Below are 14639 nucleotides of genomic sequence, written 5' to 3' on the forward strand. Positions count from 1 at the left end.
GACTGGGAGAGAGAGGAGAGAGACAGCCTTGTACCCAGAAAAACTGTTCCTGTGGTTTTGCAAAGACAAAAAAAGTGATGGTTTGAAACAATGGGAAAGGTGGGAATAAAAACATACTTGGGTAAATTGAATGGATGCCATCAAACAATACAGGGGCACAATTATAGTATCCTCTCTCACCCCCCACCCCCATCTCTTTCTCTCTCTCTCTCTCACTCACACACACACACGCACACACACGCACACACACGCACACACACACATTCTTTCTCTCTGAAGCCAGTCGATTGCCTCTGTACCTCCATCTTGGGGTTTACCCAAACTCAGCAGTAGTTGTCCCTGAGGAGTTCCCAAGAGGGAGGTTTGGGTAAGAGGCTGGGGAAGGAGGCTGGAAGTCCCAGGGTCCAGGGTGCCTCCCTGCCCTCTCCTCAGCTACTGAGTTTAAGAAAAGGCTAGAAACTCAGCATATGAGGAGTATCCAACATTATAGAGGGGATAGCTAATGGCAGAAGATGAGGACAGAGAGAAAGACGAGGACTTCTGAACTTTTTTTTCCTTTGAAGGGAAAAGATTTGAGGAAAAAGGATGAAGGAACCCGTACACGATAGTTTTACATTATTGGACGACAGAAAATTGGAAAAGGGGAGGGGAGGGAAGATGAAAAATTGAGAAAGTGAGAAGCAGGGGAGGGACTGAACATGGAAGCAGCATGTTCAGGGCCCGGTGTCCGGCTCGACACACTTGGGAGTTAAGTCCACTTTACTGGCCGTCACTGCGGGTCCACACACAGTACAGAGTGTTTCTCGGTTTCACACATTCACTAGAAACTATTGCTATTGTTAAATAGCCCCAGAATGCTGGGGCACGTACAGGGAAGGAGCGGAAGCTAGGGGGAGGAAGTAGGGACTTCTTTCTTCCTTCTCATTTTTAATTAGGAAAAAAACAGAAAGGAAAATAATTTTTTTTCTTTTTTGGCTTTTAGTCCAGAAGGACCTCATCTCTGCTCCTCTTATTTGAGCAGCGAGAGCAGGAAAAGGAGAAAGGGGTGTTAGGGATAAGAGGATGTAAGGTGCTGCCAAGGGTAGGCTCAAAAATCAGGGTTATATCTCTGACTTGAGTCTGGACCCAGGGCAGCATCAGCAGGTGAGAATGGCAGGGTTTTTTTGTTTGGAGGGTAGGGGGAGATGTCACAGGTGACTCCCCACCTCCCTTGTCTCACAGATTGGCCTGTTTTCCCTGATAAAACTCCTCCCAGCGGCTCTCGAAGAAGCGGCGCATGATGTGCCCAGCCTTGCCCACTTCAGAGTCATCCTCATTGAAGGTCTGGCAGTTGTCAAAGACCAGGAGCGCATCAGCTGCGAACTCCTCTGAGCTGGTGTACCTGGGCAGGGATGGAGCCTAACATGTGAGTGGGTAGGAGTTAGAGCGGTAACAGAAAAGCTAGGAATGTTGCTGATGTCTACTTACCCTCCCCGGAGCAGCCGCTCCCGCATGGTGGAAAAATCCATAGGGTTTTTGATGATGCGCCGGTACCCACTTACCAAACGTGGGTTCACAGGCTCCAGAAAAGGCCAGGCTGCATCATGGGATTCCATCTCCATCAAGATAATCCTACCATTAAAGGGACAGTGGCTGCATCTCAGGAAGCAAATACACTGACTCCTCCCAGCCCTTTACTCCGGTAAAGGTAGAGCTAGTTGTCCCCAGAATTCATTGAACTCACTCGCAAAATGTGAGATCACTGTGGTGGTTCCGCATGGAGAGTCGCCGCCGCTTTGAGGGGGACAGCCCTTCTTCTGAGTGCCGAGGTACTGCTGGGCTTTCTCGGCCCCTCGACAGTACCCGGCGTCGGCGGCCATCCACCTCTGGGAAGTTTAGCACATAACTACTTTTCCGCTTCTGGCCTCGTTTTGGGAAACCAGACTTCTGAGTGAATTCTCCCTCTACCTGCTGAGGATAGGGAAAAGGTGAGAACAGCAATACCTGGAGATGTACTCTGCTTGCCATTCAGTTCATTACAATCCCTACATGTCAAAGTGTGATTGAGAAGGCTCCAAAATACTTCCATACATAAGCCAGCATGTGAATTTATTCACCAATATGGTAGGTAAAAGGGAAAGTATAACCATTCTCTTTTTATATATGAGAGGAAGAGAGGCTATAGAATTTAAGTCACTTTTCCAAAGACGGACCAGAAGCCAGGAACCCAGGTCTCCTAGCACCTAGTCTGGAGCTCTTTCCAGACTGAAGGCCCAGTAAGAAGTGATATTTGTAGGATTGGTGGTAAACGAGATGAGAAAGGAAATCTGGGACTTCTACTCAGAAGTAGGAAAGAGAAACCTTACCTGGGCCAAACACACAGCACAGAACCAATCTCCTTCTGGAACAGCCTCCATCTTGGGCCGATGGCAGTAAATGTGGCAGCCACGGTCACATCCATCACAAAGCAGAAGAAACTCATCGTTGTCACCCTTCCGGCACACTAGACAGGTCTGGACCAAGGTTGTGAGGAGGCAGAGTAAGCCCTCAAGTCTCTGTCTGCCTGGCTCCCCAGCCTTCTCAGGCTCTCCCAGCCTCTTACCACTTTGTTGACGGACTTCTCCCAGGCAATTGACCTCTCCAGCTGGCCCAGGCACAAGCACACCTGGGCTGCACTCCGGCACCGCTCAAGCGTCTGGCGCCAGGCCCGAATGCGAGGGGTGATCTCATATGATCTGGAGGGAGAAAGTGGTGACCTTTGGATGAATAGTAAGATCCCTAAACTTATCCCTTGCCAAGACCAAGAATGGGTAAGTGACTCACATCTCTGTAGTGGTGCACTGGGGGGCACTATTGGGCATGCTGAGCAGGGCCTTCTCTAGCACAACCTCATGAGCAGGCCAGAGGGGTTCCCGTAGGTACCGCCGCTCCACATTCTGCTCCAGGGCAGCCAGTCGCATCACAGCCAGGTCCAGAGGGTTGGTAGTTTCACGCTGGGGGACCAGTCCTTCCCTGCCTCGACCTCTCCAGGTGATATCCTCCTGGGAGTCAGGTAGATGCTCGCAGTAGGCCAAGTCTTCACGAATAGAGTCTGGGCTAGGACATGTCCAGCCCTGCAGATGAGAGACAGGAATAAAAATACTCAGTGTAAAGGAAAAAAATTAAGCACAGAAAAAAAATGTGACCCATTAAGGTCATGGGAGGTCACTTGTGTAAAGAGGAATCCCAGGTTTCTCCTAATGGTACAAGAGATTTACCACCCTCCGTTCAACAACCCCCTCCCCAGTACCAGCCCCAGTGTACCCGAATCTGCAGATCAGACAGGATAACTCGCTGTTCCAGCTCCTCTACCCACTGAAGAACAGCCAAGTCTGTCTCATATGTCTTCTCTTTGGGGGACCAGCTCATAATCCCTTCTTGAAAAGCAGGTAGCTGACTGGGCTCAAAGATGGGGTCTGAGAAGACAGGAGGCAGAGAGAAAGGACCATCAGGCTGCTGTTCACAGTAGCAGCCCAATAATTTACCCCGGGCTCTTTAGCTAGGTTAAAATATCTATTTTACCAGTTGAGGGCCGGAGGCAGACTTCTTGTAAGAAGTCCCTGTGCTTATTTAGGTGTTTGTGAAGTGCCTTCTCTCGGATGCCTCGGGGGTGCAGGGCCTTGAGTGTGGCATCTAATGTCTCAGGATCTCGGATCCACCACCAGCCCGAGCACATCTCTGCGAACAGAGTTTATGTATGTGGGGTATGGTGGGAACCAGGTATGATTCACATGGCCCACCTCTGATGACACTACTACCTATATACTCTTAACCTATTCTGCCCCAAGGTCACTCACCAGGGGGGACAGGCTGGGCTGTCAGTTGGGTTAGGTAACGCTGCTCCATCTGTTTGAAGAACTTACTGGGGGGTCTCCCTCTCCGTTTTGGCTGTCCCAGTCCTGTGGGACTCTGTGGTGTTTCACCAGGGTCTCCTGCTCGCCTCTTAGGAGTCATTCCCAGCAAGGGGGTGGAAGAGAGTTGCACTGGAGAGCAGGGGTTGGCAGCACTGGGTCTACTGACCTGTGCACGAGATGAAACAAGGGGATGAGGGTGTTTCACGTTTATAGGACCCTAATGACTCCCCATCCATTCCCCCAATTTTAGCAACAGCCCACAGCCAGGCAATGGAGCCTGTGGCAAGATGAAGTCAAATGCATACCACTAATTTTGGCTACTTACTGGCTTAGAGTAGACAAGTAGCTGGGGGGAGGGAGTGGGCTGGTCCTCAGAAACTGCAGGGGGTGGTGTAGGGGCAGCATTGCAGGGCATCTGGGCTGAGAAGTTAAACCAGGAGGCTTGAGAAGTAGGATTGGATTCTGCTTCTTCAGGTTCTGGCTCCTCCGGGGGCTGTGATGGAGTTGGGTCCAATTTTCCGGGGCTGCTATCAGGTGTGAGGACTGAGCTACTCAGCAGGGAGCCGTGGCTCTGAGTCTGGCTCAGCCAAGAAAGGAAAGCTGACTGACTGAGGTCATGCTGGCTCTGACCCAGAGACAAAAGGGAGCCTTCTGGCTCGAGGAACCCATTATGGGACTGAGGATAGGGCTGAAGCTGGGGCTGGGGCTGAGTCTCAGGCTGAAGCTGGGCTTGGGGCTGTTCGGACCCCTGACCCCCGACAGGAGATTTAAGGTGCCTAGGTTGCACAGACCCAGGCTTAGTTTTCCGAGGTCGGCCTCGGGCCCGGGCAGGAGTACTGACAGAGGTGCTGGAGCCAGCTAACTCCTTCTTCAGAGAAAAGCGGGCTGGGCTGGGCGCTGGATGGGCTGCCACTTTCAAGAAGTCAGTTTCCTGCTTTATCATATCCTCAGGAACTGTAAAGAGAAGTAAAAAGCTTAAGACTTACACTGATACATAGAGAGAAAGAAAGAGGGTATATAAACACAAGATATATTTTCTTTTTCTCTTGGACTTAATCTCTCTGTTTTGAGATTCCACTGAAACAGCTTATCAGACAATGAACACAGTATCTGAGAAAGAAACACTATTCTCCCAAGTAAGCAGCAGCAGCAGCATAAAGCTAACATTTATTGAGAACCAGCTACATGTTAAGCACTATTCTAAGAACGTTAGCTCATTTTGATTCTCTCTACAGCACTATAAAGAAAATATGCTGTAATTATTTTCATTTTACAAATGAAGAAACTGAAGCATACAGCTGGTAAATGGCAGAGCAGGTAGGCAGCAGTTTTACTCCAGTACCCATGCTCTTAACCATTAGGCTATACTGATTCTCATAAAATGAAAGAAGCCTAAGCTGACTAGGCAGAGGAAAAAGAATTGTTTAACTTTTGTTAGGCCTCAATTCAAGCTCCCATGACACACCTACCTAAGCTCCCTTCTGTTCCTTCCACAAAGATACCAGCCAAATAGGGCAACACCCAGTAGCGGCGTCTGTAGCGATCCTGACCCAAGGAGACTGCCCGAAGCATCTGGGATGAGTGAAGCAGCTTTTTACGAAAGAAGAGCTGGCGCTGGGTAGGCAGTGGAAAAGGAAGATGAATAAAAAACACACTTTCAGAGTGACAGTGGTGACTTCATCCAGTATATGAGAGAAGAGCAATGGCTCTCAGCCTTCCCTACAAAACTGACACTATCTGGGCCCAGTGCATAAGGTGATCAATTCTCACCCAGCCCAGATCTCCAGCTCCTGAGAGATTAGAAGCACAATACCTTGCTAAGTTTTTCTATCTGGCGCTCTAGCTCCGGGACGCTAGATGCTGTGACATCAACCTGGAGAAGAAACGAGTAGACACCAAGAAAAGGAATTATCAGATTCAATAAAGAGAAATGCAATTGACTTTTGAATAATGAGAGGGTTAAGAGTGCCAACATCCTCTCTCCCCTCCTTTCCACCCCTGTGTAATCAAAAAACAAAAAAACAAAAAAAACCACATATAACTTTTGATTCCCTCTAAAACTAAACTACAGTTGTCTCTCAGTTATCTGTGGGGAATTAGTTCCAGGACACTTTGTGGACACCAAAATGGATGCGCAAGTCTCTTATATAAAATGGTGTAGAACAATGCATAGTTAGCCCTCCGCATCGGCAAACTCATAACTGCAAATTGAAAATATGTACTATTTTCGATCCATGGTTGGTTGAATCCACAGATACGAACCCATGGATATGAAGGGCTGACTGTATATTGAAAACGATCTGCATATAAGTGGACCTGCACACTTCAAACCTACGTTGTTCAAGAGTCAACTATTAAAAAAAAATGAGTCAACTATAATCCGTTTTCCAACTCCAATTTTTCGTGGTCTGGGGCTAGTACCTCTCCATCCCTTCGACTCCTACGGCCATGGGCAGCTATTGTAGTTTCCTCTTCTTCCTCCTCTTCCATGCCACTAGTCTCCTCCATGATCCGAGAGCTGCGCCTCCGCCCTAGGCCTTCCTCTGGCCCCTGCATCTCTACCTCAGGCCGCCCAGTTCGCTTGGCCAGAGCAGTTTTCAGTCTTGAAATAGAGATCAGAGAAACTTGGTGAGGAAAGTGATACTGCCACAAAAGGAACACCTGGAATCTAAGCCATCCTGAGCCCTGGGGCAAGGTCCCAACGCCAGAGGAAGGACAAAGAGCATCAAATTCCAGACAATGCTTCACCCTTTCCCCTTTTCTCCTTTTTCTAGGCCCTACCCTCTGACCTGTCCCTACCTCCGGAGCCGGCCTTCAACAATCCACTTGTTTTTCCTGTAGCTGGACATACTCTCCAGAGTCTTGTCAATCTCACTGCAGGGGAATAGTGAATGGGATTTTGAGGTAGAAGTGGCAGCACACACAAAAAAGAAAGGAGGCTCAAGGGTAAAGGGGCTACAGCTGAACAGGAAGTTTCAGCCTAGAGCCTAGATTGCATGAATGGCAAAGGAAGGCTTGGGTTGTCCCAGGTAAGGCACTAAGATTCAGTCCCAAGTCACTCCAGCGTCTCCAGAGGAGGGCAGTGGACATACATCACCCAGGACTCTGGATGGCTAAACCCAACCCCATCCCATTCTGACCAAGGCATACAATAACCATCCCCACCCCTGCCCCTCACTTAATGATGAGGGTGGAGCCGTTGAGCTCGTGTACAAGGAAGGCCAGGACAGCAGCTTTCTGTTGGGGTGGTTGGGCCTGAAAAGGCTGGGTGCGCAGGCTGTCACAGAGGACTGGCTCCACTCCATATGCCATGAGGAAGCAGCGCAGGATTTCAGATACATTGTCTCTTGTCAGTGGGATCTCCGACACCTTCTCCCCCAAGATCTTTAAAGACTGTTTGGAGGAGAACATAATGGGAATTAAGAGAGAAAGAGGAATAACTCAAGTTGTGTGAATCTGGAACAAGAAAATACAGGAGAGAACTATGGAGTTAACACAGAAAAAGAAAAGTTGGCTAGGATAAGATGAGCAAAGACAAAGGAATGGTGCAAAATAAAGGAGAATGAGTAAAATAAGCAGAGGGAAGTCATAAAAAAAGAAACAAGGGAAAGATATAAGAAAAACAGAAATTATATCTCCACTGGTCCTTTCACTTAAGGGAGGGGCTTTCATGTGTCTAACTTAAAGAGAAAGTAAAGCTGAGACAAAGCACTGGATCCTGGGCCCTCCCAACCTGCCTAGGAAAGGACCTCTCACCTGACAGTAGGAAGGCAAGCCAGGATCATAGAGAGCAGCCTTCAGAAGCCGCACCAGCAGATCTTGCACCTCGCCCAAGCTGTCGCCTTGACACAGGAGTCCCTCCTGCAGGACCCCTAGGCTAGGTACATCTTTGGCAGGGTCAAAGCCTAGCACCTTGCCGAAGCTGTGCAGAAACTCCACAATGGTCAAGCAGTCTGAGAAGGCTCCACTAGGCAGGATCAGACCAGGGATGCGTGAGAAGTCAGGCAGCGGCTGTAAGGATAAAAATGGTAGGGGGTTCTCTCAAACAGATCGGAAGGTAACAGTTTGGATATCTAGGAGGTTCTTACTTTAATGGAAGTATCTTCACAACTGGCCCCTCCAGGACCCAGGACCTGTTCTCCTCCCCTCGCTACCTGATGGTCAGTCAGACACATATCCTCTGTGGGCTTCTTCATCTCCTCCAAGATCATCTGCTGCCTCTGCCGCTCCTCCAAGCGCCTTTGTGTGGCCAGTGTTTTATCTGCTTTACAGGCTGGCTTGGCTTTGGCCACCTCCTCCTTTTCCTTCATTTTCACCTTCTCTTTCTTCTCCCTCTTGACTTTTTCCTTCAGTTTTTCCTGCTTTGTCTTTACCTTCTCTTTTTCAGCCTAACCACCCGAGAGAGAGGAACCAAGAGTGACAAAAAGATTCCAGTCACCACCCTTCCCTGGTCCTCATTCTCTCTACCTCAGAGCCCAGAAATATGACCATAAAAAAAAGACGAATGCACATGTCTTGCAAAATGTTTGGTGACTTCAAAGTTATACTTGTGTGTACGTGCACCTACCTTGGATTTCTTCTTAGCTTCCTTCTGCTTTAAGCTCTTGGTCTCTTGTTTCCGCTTGCTTCTGGCCTGTAAACCATAAGGGAAGTCATTTCTCCTCAACCTCTGAAAGCATCTCTGCTTGGGCTAGGATTAAAAAAAAAAAAGGGTTCTGGGGAGGAGAGGTGAGGGGTGGAATAAGGGTTTGGCAATGGATCGATTCTCTCACCCTGGAGATGCTCATATTATTCTTGAACAAGCCCAATTCTCTAAATCAAGCCGCCCCCCAAATTTCAGGTAACAAAGGTATGCTGCTACATGGAGGGTGGCACAGATGTAGGAAAAGAAAAAAAAAAAAAAATGGAGCAGGTGGTAGGAAAAGTTAACCCACTATGTGATCTCTCTGATGTCCCTCACCTGTCCTTGGGTAGTAGTCTGACACTCTCCACGTTGTACCTTTTGCTTCATCTTCTTCTTGATTTTACTCATCTTTGCTTTAACTTCCTCATTCGGCGTTTCTATGAGGGCAGAAACAAAAAAACAAAGAGTGAGGCATGTAGATCAAACTCCAGCATCTACAGCAACACAAGCCTGTTACGAAGCTGGCTTCTCAAGCAACTCCCTGGAGAATCTAGAACTGTTTTATTTAAGTATACAAAATTAAATGTTAGGGATGTAGGGGGAAATGTAGGAGAGGTACCTGCTATGGGGACAGCACAAAGAACTCAAATGGGTCTCCTGCCCAGAAGTACCAGTCCCTGTACTACTTTAGAAGGAGGCCTAAAGACCATGACGACAGAGTAGTCTCATAACCTACATATCTCCCAGGCTACCTGACAAGTGCAGTAACCCACAGATTGATTTTAGAGCAGAGAAAGGAAACAGAAAACCTAACTGCCATGGAAAGAAGGCAGTCTCCAGAGTTGGAAGCACTGATTAACCAAGAATGTGCCAGAAAGAAAGGAACCAGATAATGGGCATCGCAGTGGAATCAGATCAACACTGACATATAACTGTTGTTTATGATCAGCTCTTATGTCTTGCTCCACAAAAAAATCTGAATTTTTCCCCCTTTGGAAGACTGAATATTGAAGTGTGATCCTGCAAACAACAGTGTTTTAGAATTGATGTTTTTGCTATTAGTACCTATTCTATTCTGGCAAGGAAACCCTTCCCTCACATCTGTGTAGCAACCCTCTAAGTTAGATATTATCTGCAAATAAACCAATATAAGCTCCTATTAAAATATAAGTGACTTGCTCTAGGTTATACAGTCAGAATCTGGCAGAGCAGAAGATTCCAAATTTTTCAGATACTTCATACTATATCAGTGTAAATGCAATATTTACTAAAAAATTAGACATTCCCTACCTGTCTATCCCACTAAAACAGTGCAAATTATCTTTTGGATTCAGATATGAATGCTGAACCTCTGTGATAGTGGCAATGAGTAAAGTAAGAGTGTACAACCAAAACCAGCAAGACAAGTAAGGAGCTGAAAGATGGTAAGAAAGGACAAGAAAGTCCTCTTCTCTCACAACTGTATCTGGGGACCGCCTAAGGCTCCATTACTAAGAGCAAATCAAGGAAGAAACCAGTTGTTAAAGAAGTACCACAAGCGCTGGGACCCTGATGCTGCTTTCCAGGGAGGGAAAGGTGATTCAGATTCATTCTGTCCAGACTATGTCAGTCATGCTCCTGGGAAACTCAGCCATCAAGAACTCATTAACATTTCAGATACCTCACAGAGCAAGCAGAATCTCAAAATAAGAAGCACCACTGTACCTTGGGCCTCCAGTTTCTTTAGGAGGCGGCTGTCTGTCTTATTCAACAGTTCAGTAATTTTGACCTTGGGTGGCCGACCTCGGCCCCGTTTCACCTTGGGAATTTCCTTGGTCTTGGCCTTCTCAGTGTTTCGAGGCCGGCCCCGTTTCCCAGTAATTGCCTGAATCCTGGATGGGATCTCCTCTGCTGACAGTTGTACCCATTGCAAGCCCTAAGGTCATGAGGAAGACTTTGTTATAATGAGAGGGAGTGTGTGCGAGCTACCCAGCTCTCTGAACCATTCAATGCCCCAGAACCTCCAAACCCCACAAGAGGCAGCTGCAGCTTATTCACCAACCCTTTCTCAGTGACAAAAGCATATTTAACCCTTGGATCTGCACCTCTGGTGTGTCCCTCTCTTCAAAGAAATCACCAACAGGCATACGGGGACTGAAGCTGAAGTGCTCACGGCGGACATGGTGCACCACATTGCGGCTCAGGTACTAAGAGGAGAAAAAGTGGCATTAATGTAGTCACAGCCCTACCTTGCCTTTGGCCAGCAATAATAGCACAAGAACAGGTCTCTGAGTACACAAAACTAGCTTGCTGCCACTAGGCCCAAGAAAGGAGTCTGTGTTTCCCTAAAAAAGCCCATGAAAGCTACATTACCTTGATCACTTCTGGGAACTGTTTCATTCTCTTCCCACAAGGGCCGTAATACCACGTCTCCCCCTGCCATCGATGGCTGCCCTTCTTGATGCGTACCTCTCTCCGCCACCTGCCAGAGAAGCACACGGGCCCTGCCACCAGGTCACACCCCTACCCACTCTCAAGCCACCCAGAAGCCAAGCCTGCTGAGCAAATGACCCTCCCCATTCTCTCACTAGAACTGCATGTAGATGCAAATGCAGCATGAGATATAAGCTTGGCTAGAAGGCAGGTGAGCTCCAAAAACCTTTCAGGGCCTCAGGAGAAAGCAATACATCAAACTGTTTAAGTATGGAAAAGACCTCCACCCTTCCCTTTACAAAGTCAATGATTTGAGCAGCCAGAAAATCCCGTCACTGATGCCATTCAGGGCAATTACTGGGTTGCCAATAGAGGATGAGGACCTAAGGGAATAAAGGCAGAAATGACAAAGGGTGGGGAGGCAAGAAGAGTGAACTCACTGCTGACTCCATGAAACAACTCCACAGGCCAGAGTTTAGTAAGGAACTCTGTTCTGAGCAACAGATTATTATAAGACTAAGCCTTATCTTTCTCTGAAAATTTTAAGCAGAACTCAAACTTGGTGACCACTAGCAGCCTACAGGGGTAGGGGTGGGGAAGATTAGGAAAGCATTTATTTTTATTTTTAGGAAAGTACTTATTCTTCAAGGCCCTTGGTGTCAGCTGGCTTGTTCATTCTCATTCTGGTCAGGTACAGTTCTTGCCCTTACCTCACCAAAGAGCATTAAAAAAAAAAAATCCAACTCATTGGGACTCAGTCACCCCATTCACTGCTATCCCTTCTCTAAGCATATAGGAAAAGTAAGTTAATTTGGATATCTGAGCCCTCGGGTCCTGGCTGGGTTTGGGAAAGATAACAGCTGTAGCCCCCTGAGCAAAAAACTGAGTGGCCATGAAATGAGGGAAGAATAGATGAGGAGAGGCAGACCCTGAGAGAATAAGTAGGAAAGCCTAGGAATCTCATAAGAAACAATTATCATTGCAAATAACTGGCTTAATCTATTCTTGTTTAGCCCACTCCTCCCCATCTCAGAAGACAAGAGCTTCCTTCCCTTCTTCCTAGTCATTCATTATATTTCTCAAGGCCAATGCATGTAGAAAATTAGAGCATTTACCCATGTTGGAGGGGAAGACGAACTTCTTCTGCAGTAGCAATTCGTCTCCTCAGGACATCACCTTGGGAGAAAAATAGGGGATACTCAAGTTAAGAGTTCAATAGACTATTGAAACAAGAGGTCAACAGGGAAGGGTTAAATACCACACAGGACAGAAACTTCTCCAGGTACCAGCTAGGGGTGGAACAGAATCTGCATACTCACCACCACCAGAAGTAGTGACTCCTTCTCCAGTGATCTCTTCCAGGTCAGCAGTAGTTTCAGGGAAGCTGCTGACATCTTTATCTGCTGGGGAGGCTGTTGGGAAGACAGATGCAGGGGAAGCTGCAGAGGACGCTTTTGGAGAGGTCACAGGGGAGGCCGTCAAGGAGACTTCTGAAGAGACTGGTGGGAGGGCTGCTGAAGAAGCTGGAGAGACTGTTGGGAAGGCTGCCGGGGAGACGACTGAAGAGATTTCTGGAGAGGCTGCTGGAGAAACCGCTGGGGAGACTTCTGGAGAGATTTCTGGGGAGGCTGCTGCAGAAACTGCCGGGGAGACTGCTGGGGAGGCTGTTGGCGAGACTGCTGGTGAGGTTGCTGGATGTAACTGAATAGTGGATGACTGGTCTGAGGCTGGCTGGGTTAGAGGTGGTGAGAAGTCTGAAGCCTGAGTCTCCATTTCTTCCTGTTCTGTATCACTACCATTATTCAGGTCAAAGCTGTTATCTAGAATCCAAAGGGACAGGATGGGTAAAGGAAAAATGGTGTCATATAAAACGAGAGAATCTACTCACTCTAACCTGGACTAAGCTAAACAGGGTTCCTTCAAGGGCTTTTCTCTAGGGTTAGTAAAAGACAAGTAGCCCACTGGCTGTCCTCCCCAACCATTCATGAACATTAAAGGCAAAGCTGCTGCTGCTGTCATTGTGTGAAGAAATACCTTTTACCTGGAGCCAATAAAGCCTCTGGCCTCCTTTTTCCTGCAAGCTCCAAGTCTTACAAGTTCTTTAGGGCACAGAGGAGTCAGAGTGTAGCCTGTGCCTTCTTAGTTCTACCACACACTATCCCATAAGCCCCTCATCCCCCAGCAAGATGCTCTCACAGATTTCCCACCTCAAAGGCCCTGACTCTGACTATGGGATTTGTTCTCTCACCTTTTCCCAGGTCAAGGACTTTCTTTGTCCTACCCCTCCTCACTTACCTTGCAGGACAGACTCCCCAAGGACGGGCGGAGAGGTGGGGTTGGCAAAGATAGAGGCTGAAGTTTGACTATCATCTGCCAGGAGACTGAAGGCAGTGGCATTATTGAGAGAAGGGCAATCGAGGGCAGAGATCACAGGGCTGTCCTCCAGAGGCAGTTTGTCCTCTGCACCCATCAGTTCCGTGTCATCTATACCATATAGTCCTCCACTCACTGGCTCTTCAGGGGGTGGAAAAATCAGAAAGCAAGATTCAAAATATTTATCTGAATATATCCAATTCTAGTTGCCACAGTGTGAAGGTTCTTTCTAATATTAAATTAGGGAAATTTAACAGGCCTCTCTCTGAAAGCGTAGTCACCAAGCTATAGGAATTGTAAAAGTTTCAAGTAGAAATGAAAGGAAAAGCACTGGCCCTATAATAACCCACAGACCAGCATAAAATTCTAGAATCTATCATAAATAGGCCTTTCTTATATTTCAGTTAGGTAAAAGGTAATTGTTCATTGGCAAATGTCTTCTTTCTAGTTAGTGAGAACCCAAATAGACCAACTGTGTGGTAATAAGTCCCTATCCAGTGAATTATTAAAGCCCAGGGCTCTTGGCCAAAAGGAACACTGGGAGAGAACCTGGGAAATGAACCAATTCAGCTTAGAGTGCAGTTGGCTCAGTCAGGCCAGTGGCATGAGGCTGGTCTGCCAAAGGATTATCTGGAGGACTCAATGCCCCAGATTCCCAAATTCTTTCCCTGGTTTACAAACTCTTCCAGGCAGTAGAAGTTTGCTATCCTCTGCATGTATGAGTTGATGGGAGCCAGCCTCTGAGCCTACCTGGTGCCAGGGTGTTAAATGGCTCCAGAGAGACTTCACTGAGTATTGGAGTGTCTTCCAGTTGATCAGGAAGATGTGAAGGATCATCTAAGCAGCTCACTGTGGGGTCAGGAACCAAGACTGAGACTTCTTGGTGTAATGACTCCACAGAAGGTATGGAGCCATTGTAGCCACACATCTTCAGTTCTAGAAAATAACCAGAGAGGGCAAAAGTCAAAATCAGTGGCTTTACCTGTTTCGTTTAGTTATAGTAGGCAGTCACATCTTTGCTAGAGATAGTTCTATGTTGGGTACTAAACATATCAAGATAATGCAAGTGAACAGAGATGTATTAGTAAAATCCTACAGCAGGTAAAGAGAGAGGAAAGGAATGTGGGGTCTGAGAGAAGAACGCCATCATGTTCCCAGCTATTTCCCCATTTCAGTGGGAACAGGCAGTAATCAGAGAAAACATCCTGTGATTTTACAGGGTGGACACCCTTGGACTTGGAATCAATAGTAAACTTGTTGTTTATCTATTTTGAGAGAAAAGATGAGAGGAATGGTCACACGTACCAATGCAAATGACAACAGAAAAAGGAAACTGTGAGTAGACAAGCAATGGTATG

General features: G+C 47.3%; 1 protein-coding gene across 10 annotated transcripts in view; it reads right to left on the reverse strand.

Annotated features, from left to right (window-relative positions):
* Positions 1 to 741: 741 nt before the first annotated feature.
* BAZ2A (bromodomain adjacent to zinc finger domain 2A) overlaps positions 742 to 14639 on the reverse strand; it is a 30382-nt gene continuing 16484 nt past the window's right edge. For 4 of the 10 annotated variants that reach the window (XM_025044695.1, XM_006908917.3, XM_015587009.2 and 1 more), the window contains 26 exons: positions 14032 to 14217; positions 13204 to 13422; positions 12228 to 12728; positions 12024 to 12084; positions 10849 to 10957; positions 10581 to 10682; positions 10201 to 10411; positions 8833 to 8933; positions 8440 to 8505; positions 8027 to 8260; positions 7629 to 7883; positions 7051 to 7265; positions 6672 to 6746; positions 6294 to 6474; positions 5686 to 5745; positions 5342 to 5486; positions 4198 to 4826; positions 3816 to 4038; positions 3541 to 3696; positions 3283 to 3434; positions 2803 to 3092; positions 2582 to 2714; positions 2346 to 2492; positions 1724 to 1950; positions 1468 to 1611; positions 742 to 1381 (listed from right to left, as the gene is read on the reverse strand). In XM_025044695.1, coding sequence (XP_024900463.1) covers positions 1216 to 1381; positions 1468 to 1611; positions 1724 to 1950; positions 2346 to 2492; positions 2582 to 2714; positions 2803 to 3092; positions 3283 to 3434; positions 3541 to 3696; positions 3816 to 4038; positions 4198 to 4826; positions 5342 to 5486; positions 5686 to 5745; positions 6294 to 6474; positions 6672 to 6746; positions 7051 to 7265; positions 7629 to 7883; positions 8027 to 8260; positions 8440 to 8505; positions 8833 to 8933; positions 10201 to 10411; positions 10581 to 10682; positions 10849 to 10957; positions 12024 to 12084; positions 12228 to 12728; positions 13204 to 13422; positions 14032 to 14217 — 4988 coding nt within the window. In that variant the 3' untranslated portion in view covers positions 742 to 1215. Of the gene's footprint in view, positions 1382 to 1467; positions 1612 to 1723; positions 1951 to 2345; positions 2493 to 2581; positions 2736 to 2802; positions 3093 to 3282; positions 3435 to 3540; positions 3697 to 3815; positions 4039 to 4197; positions 4827 to 5341; positions 5487 to 5685; positions 5746 to 6293; positions 6475 to 6671; positions 6747 to 7050; positions 7266 to 7628; positions 7884 to 8026; positions 8261 to 8439; positions 8506 to 8832; positions 8934 to 10200; positions 10412 to 10580; positions 10683 to 10848; positions 10958 to 12023; positions 12085 to 12227; positions 12729 to 13203; positions 13423 to 14031; positions 14218 to 14639 lie in introns of all 10 variants that reach the window. The other 6 variants (XM_025044689.1, XM_025044691.1, XM_025044690.1 and 3 more) reach the window with 4 other exon arrangements.

This window comes from Pteropus alecto, unplaced genomic scaffold (genome assembly GCF_000325575.1).
Source record: "Pteropus alecto unplaced genomic scaffold, ASM32557v1 scaffold433, whole genome shotgun sequence".
Taxonomy (NCBI): domain Eukaryota; kingdom Metazoa; phylum Chordata; class Mammalia; order Chiroptera; family Pteropodidae; genus Pteropus; species Pteropus alecto.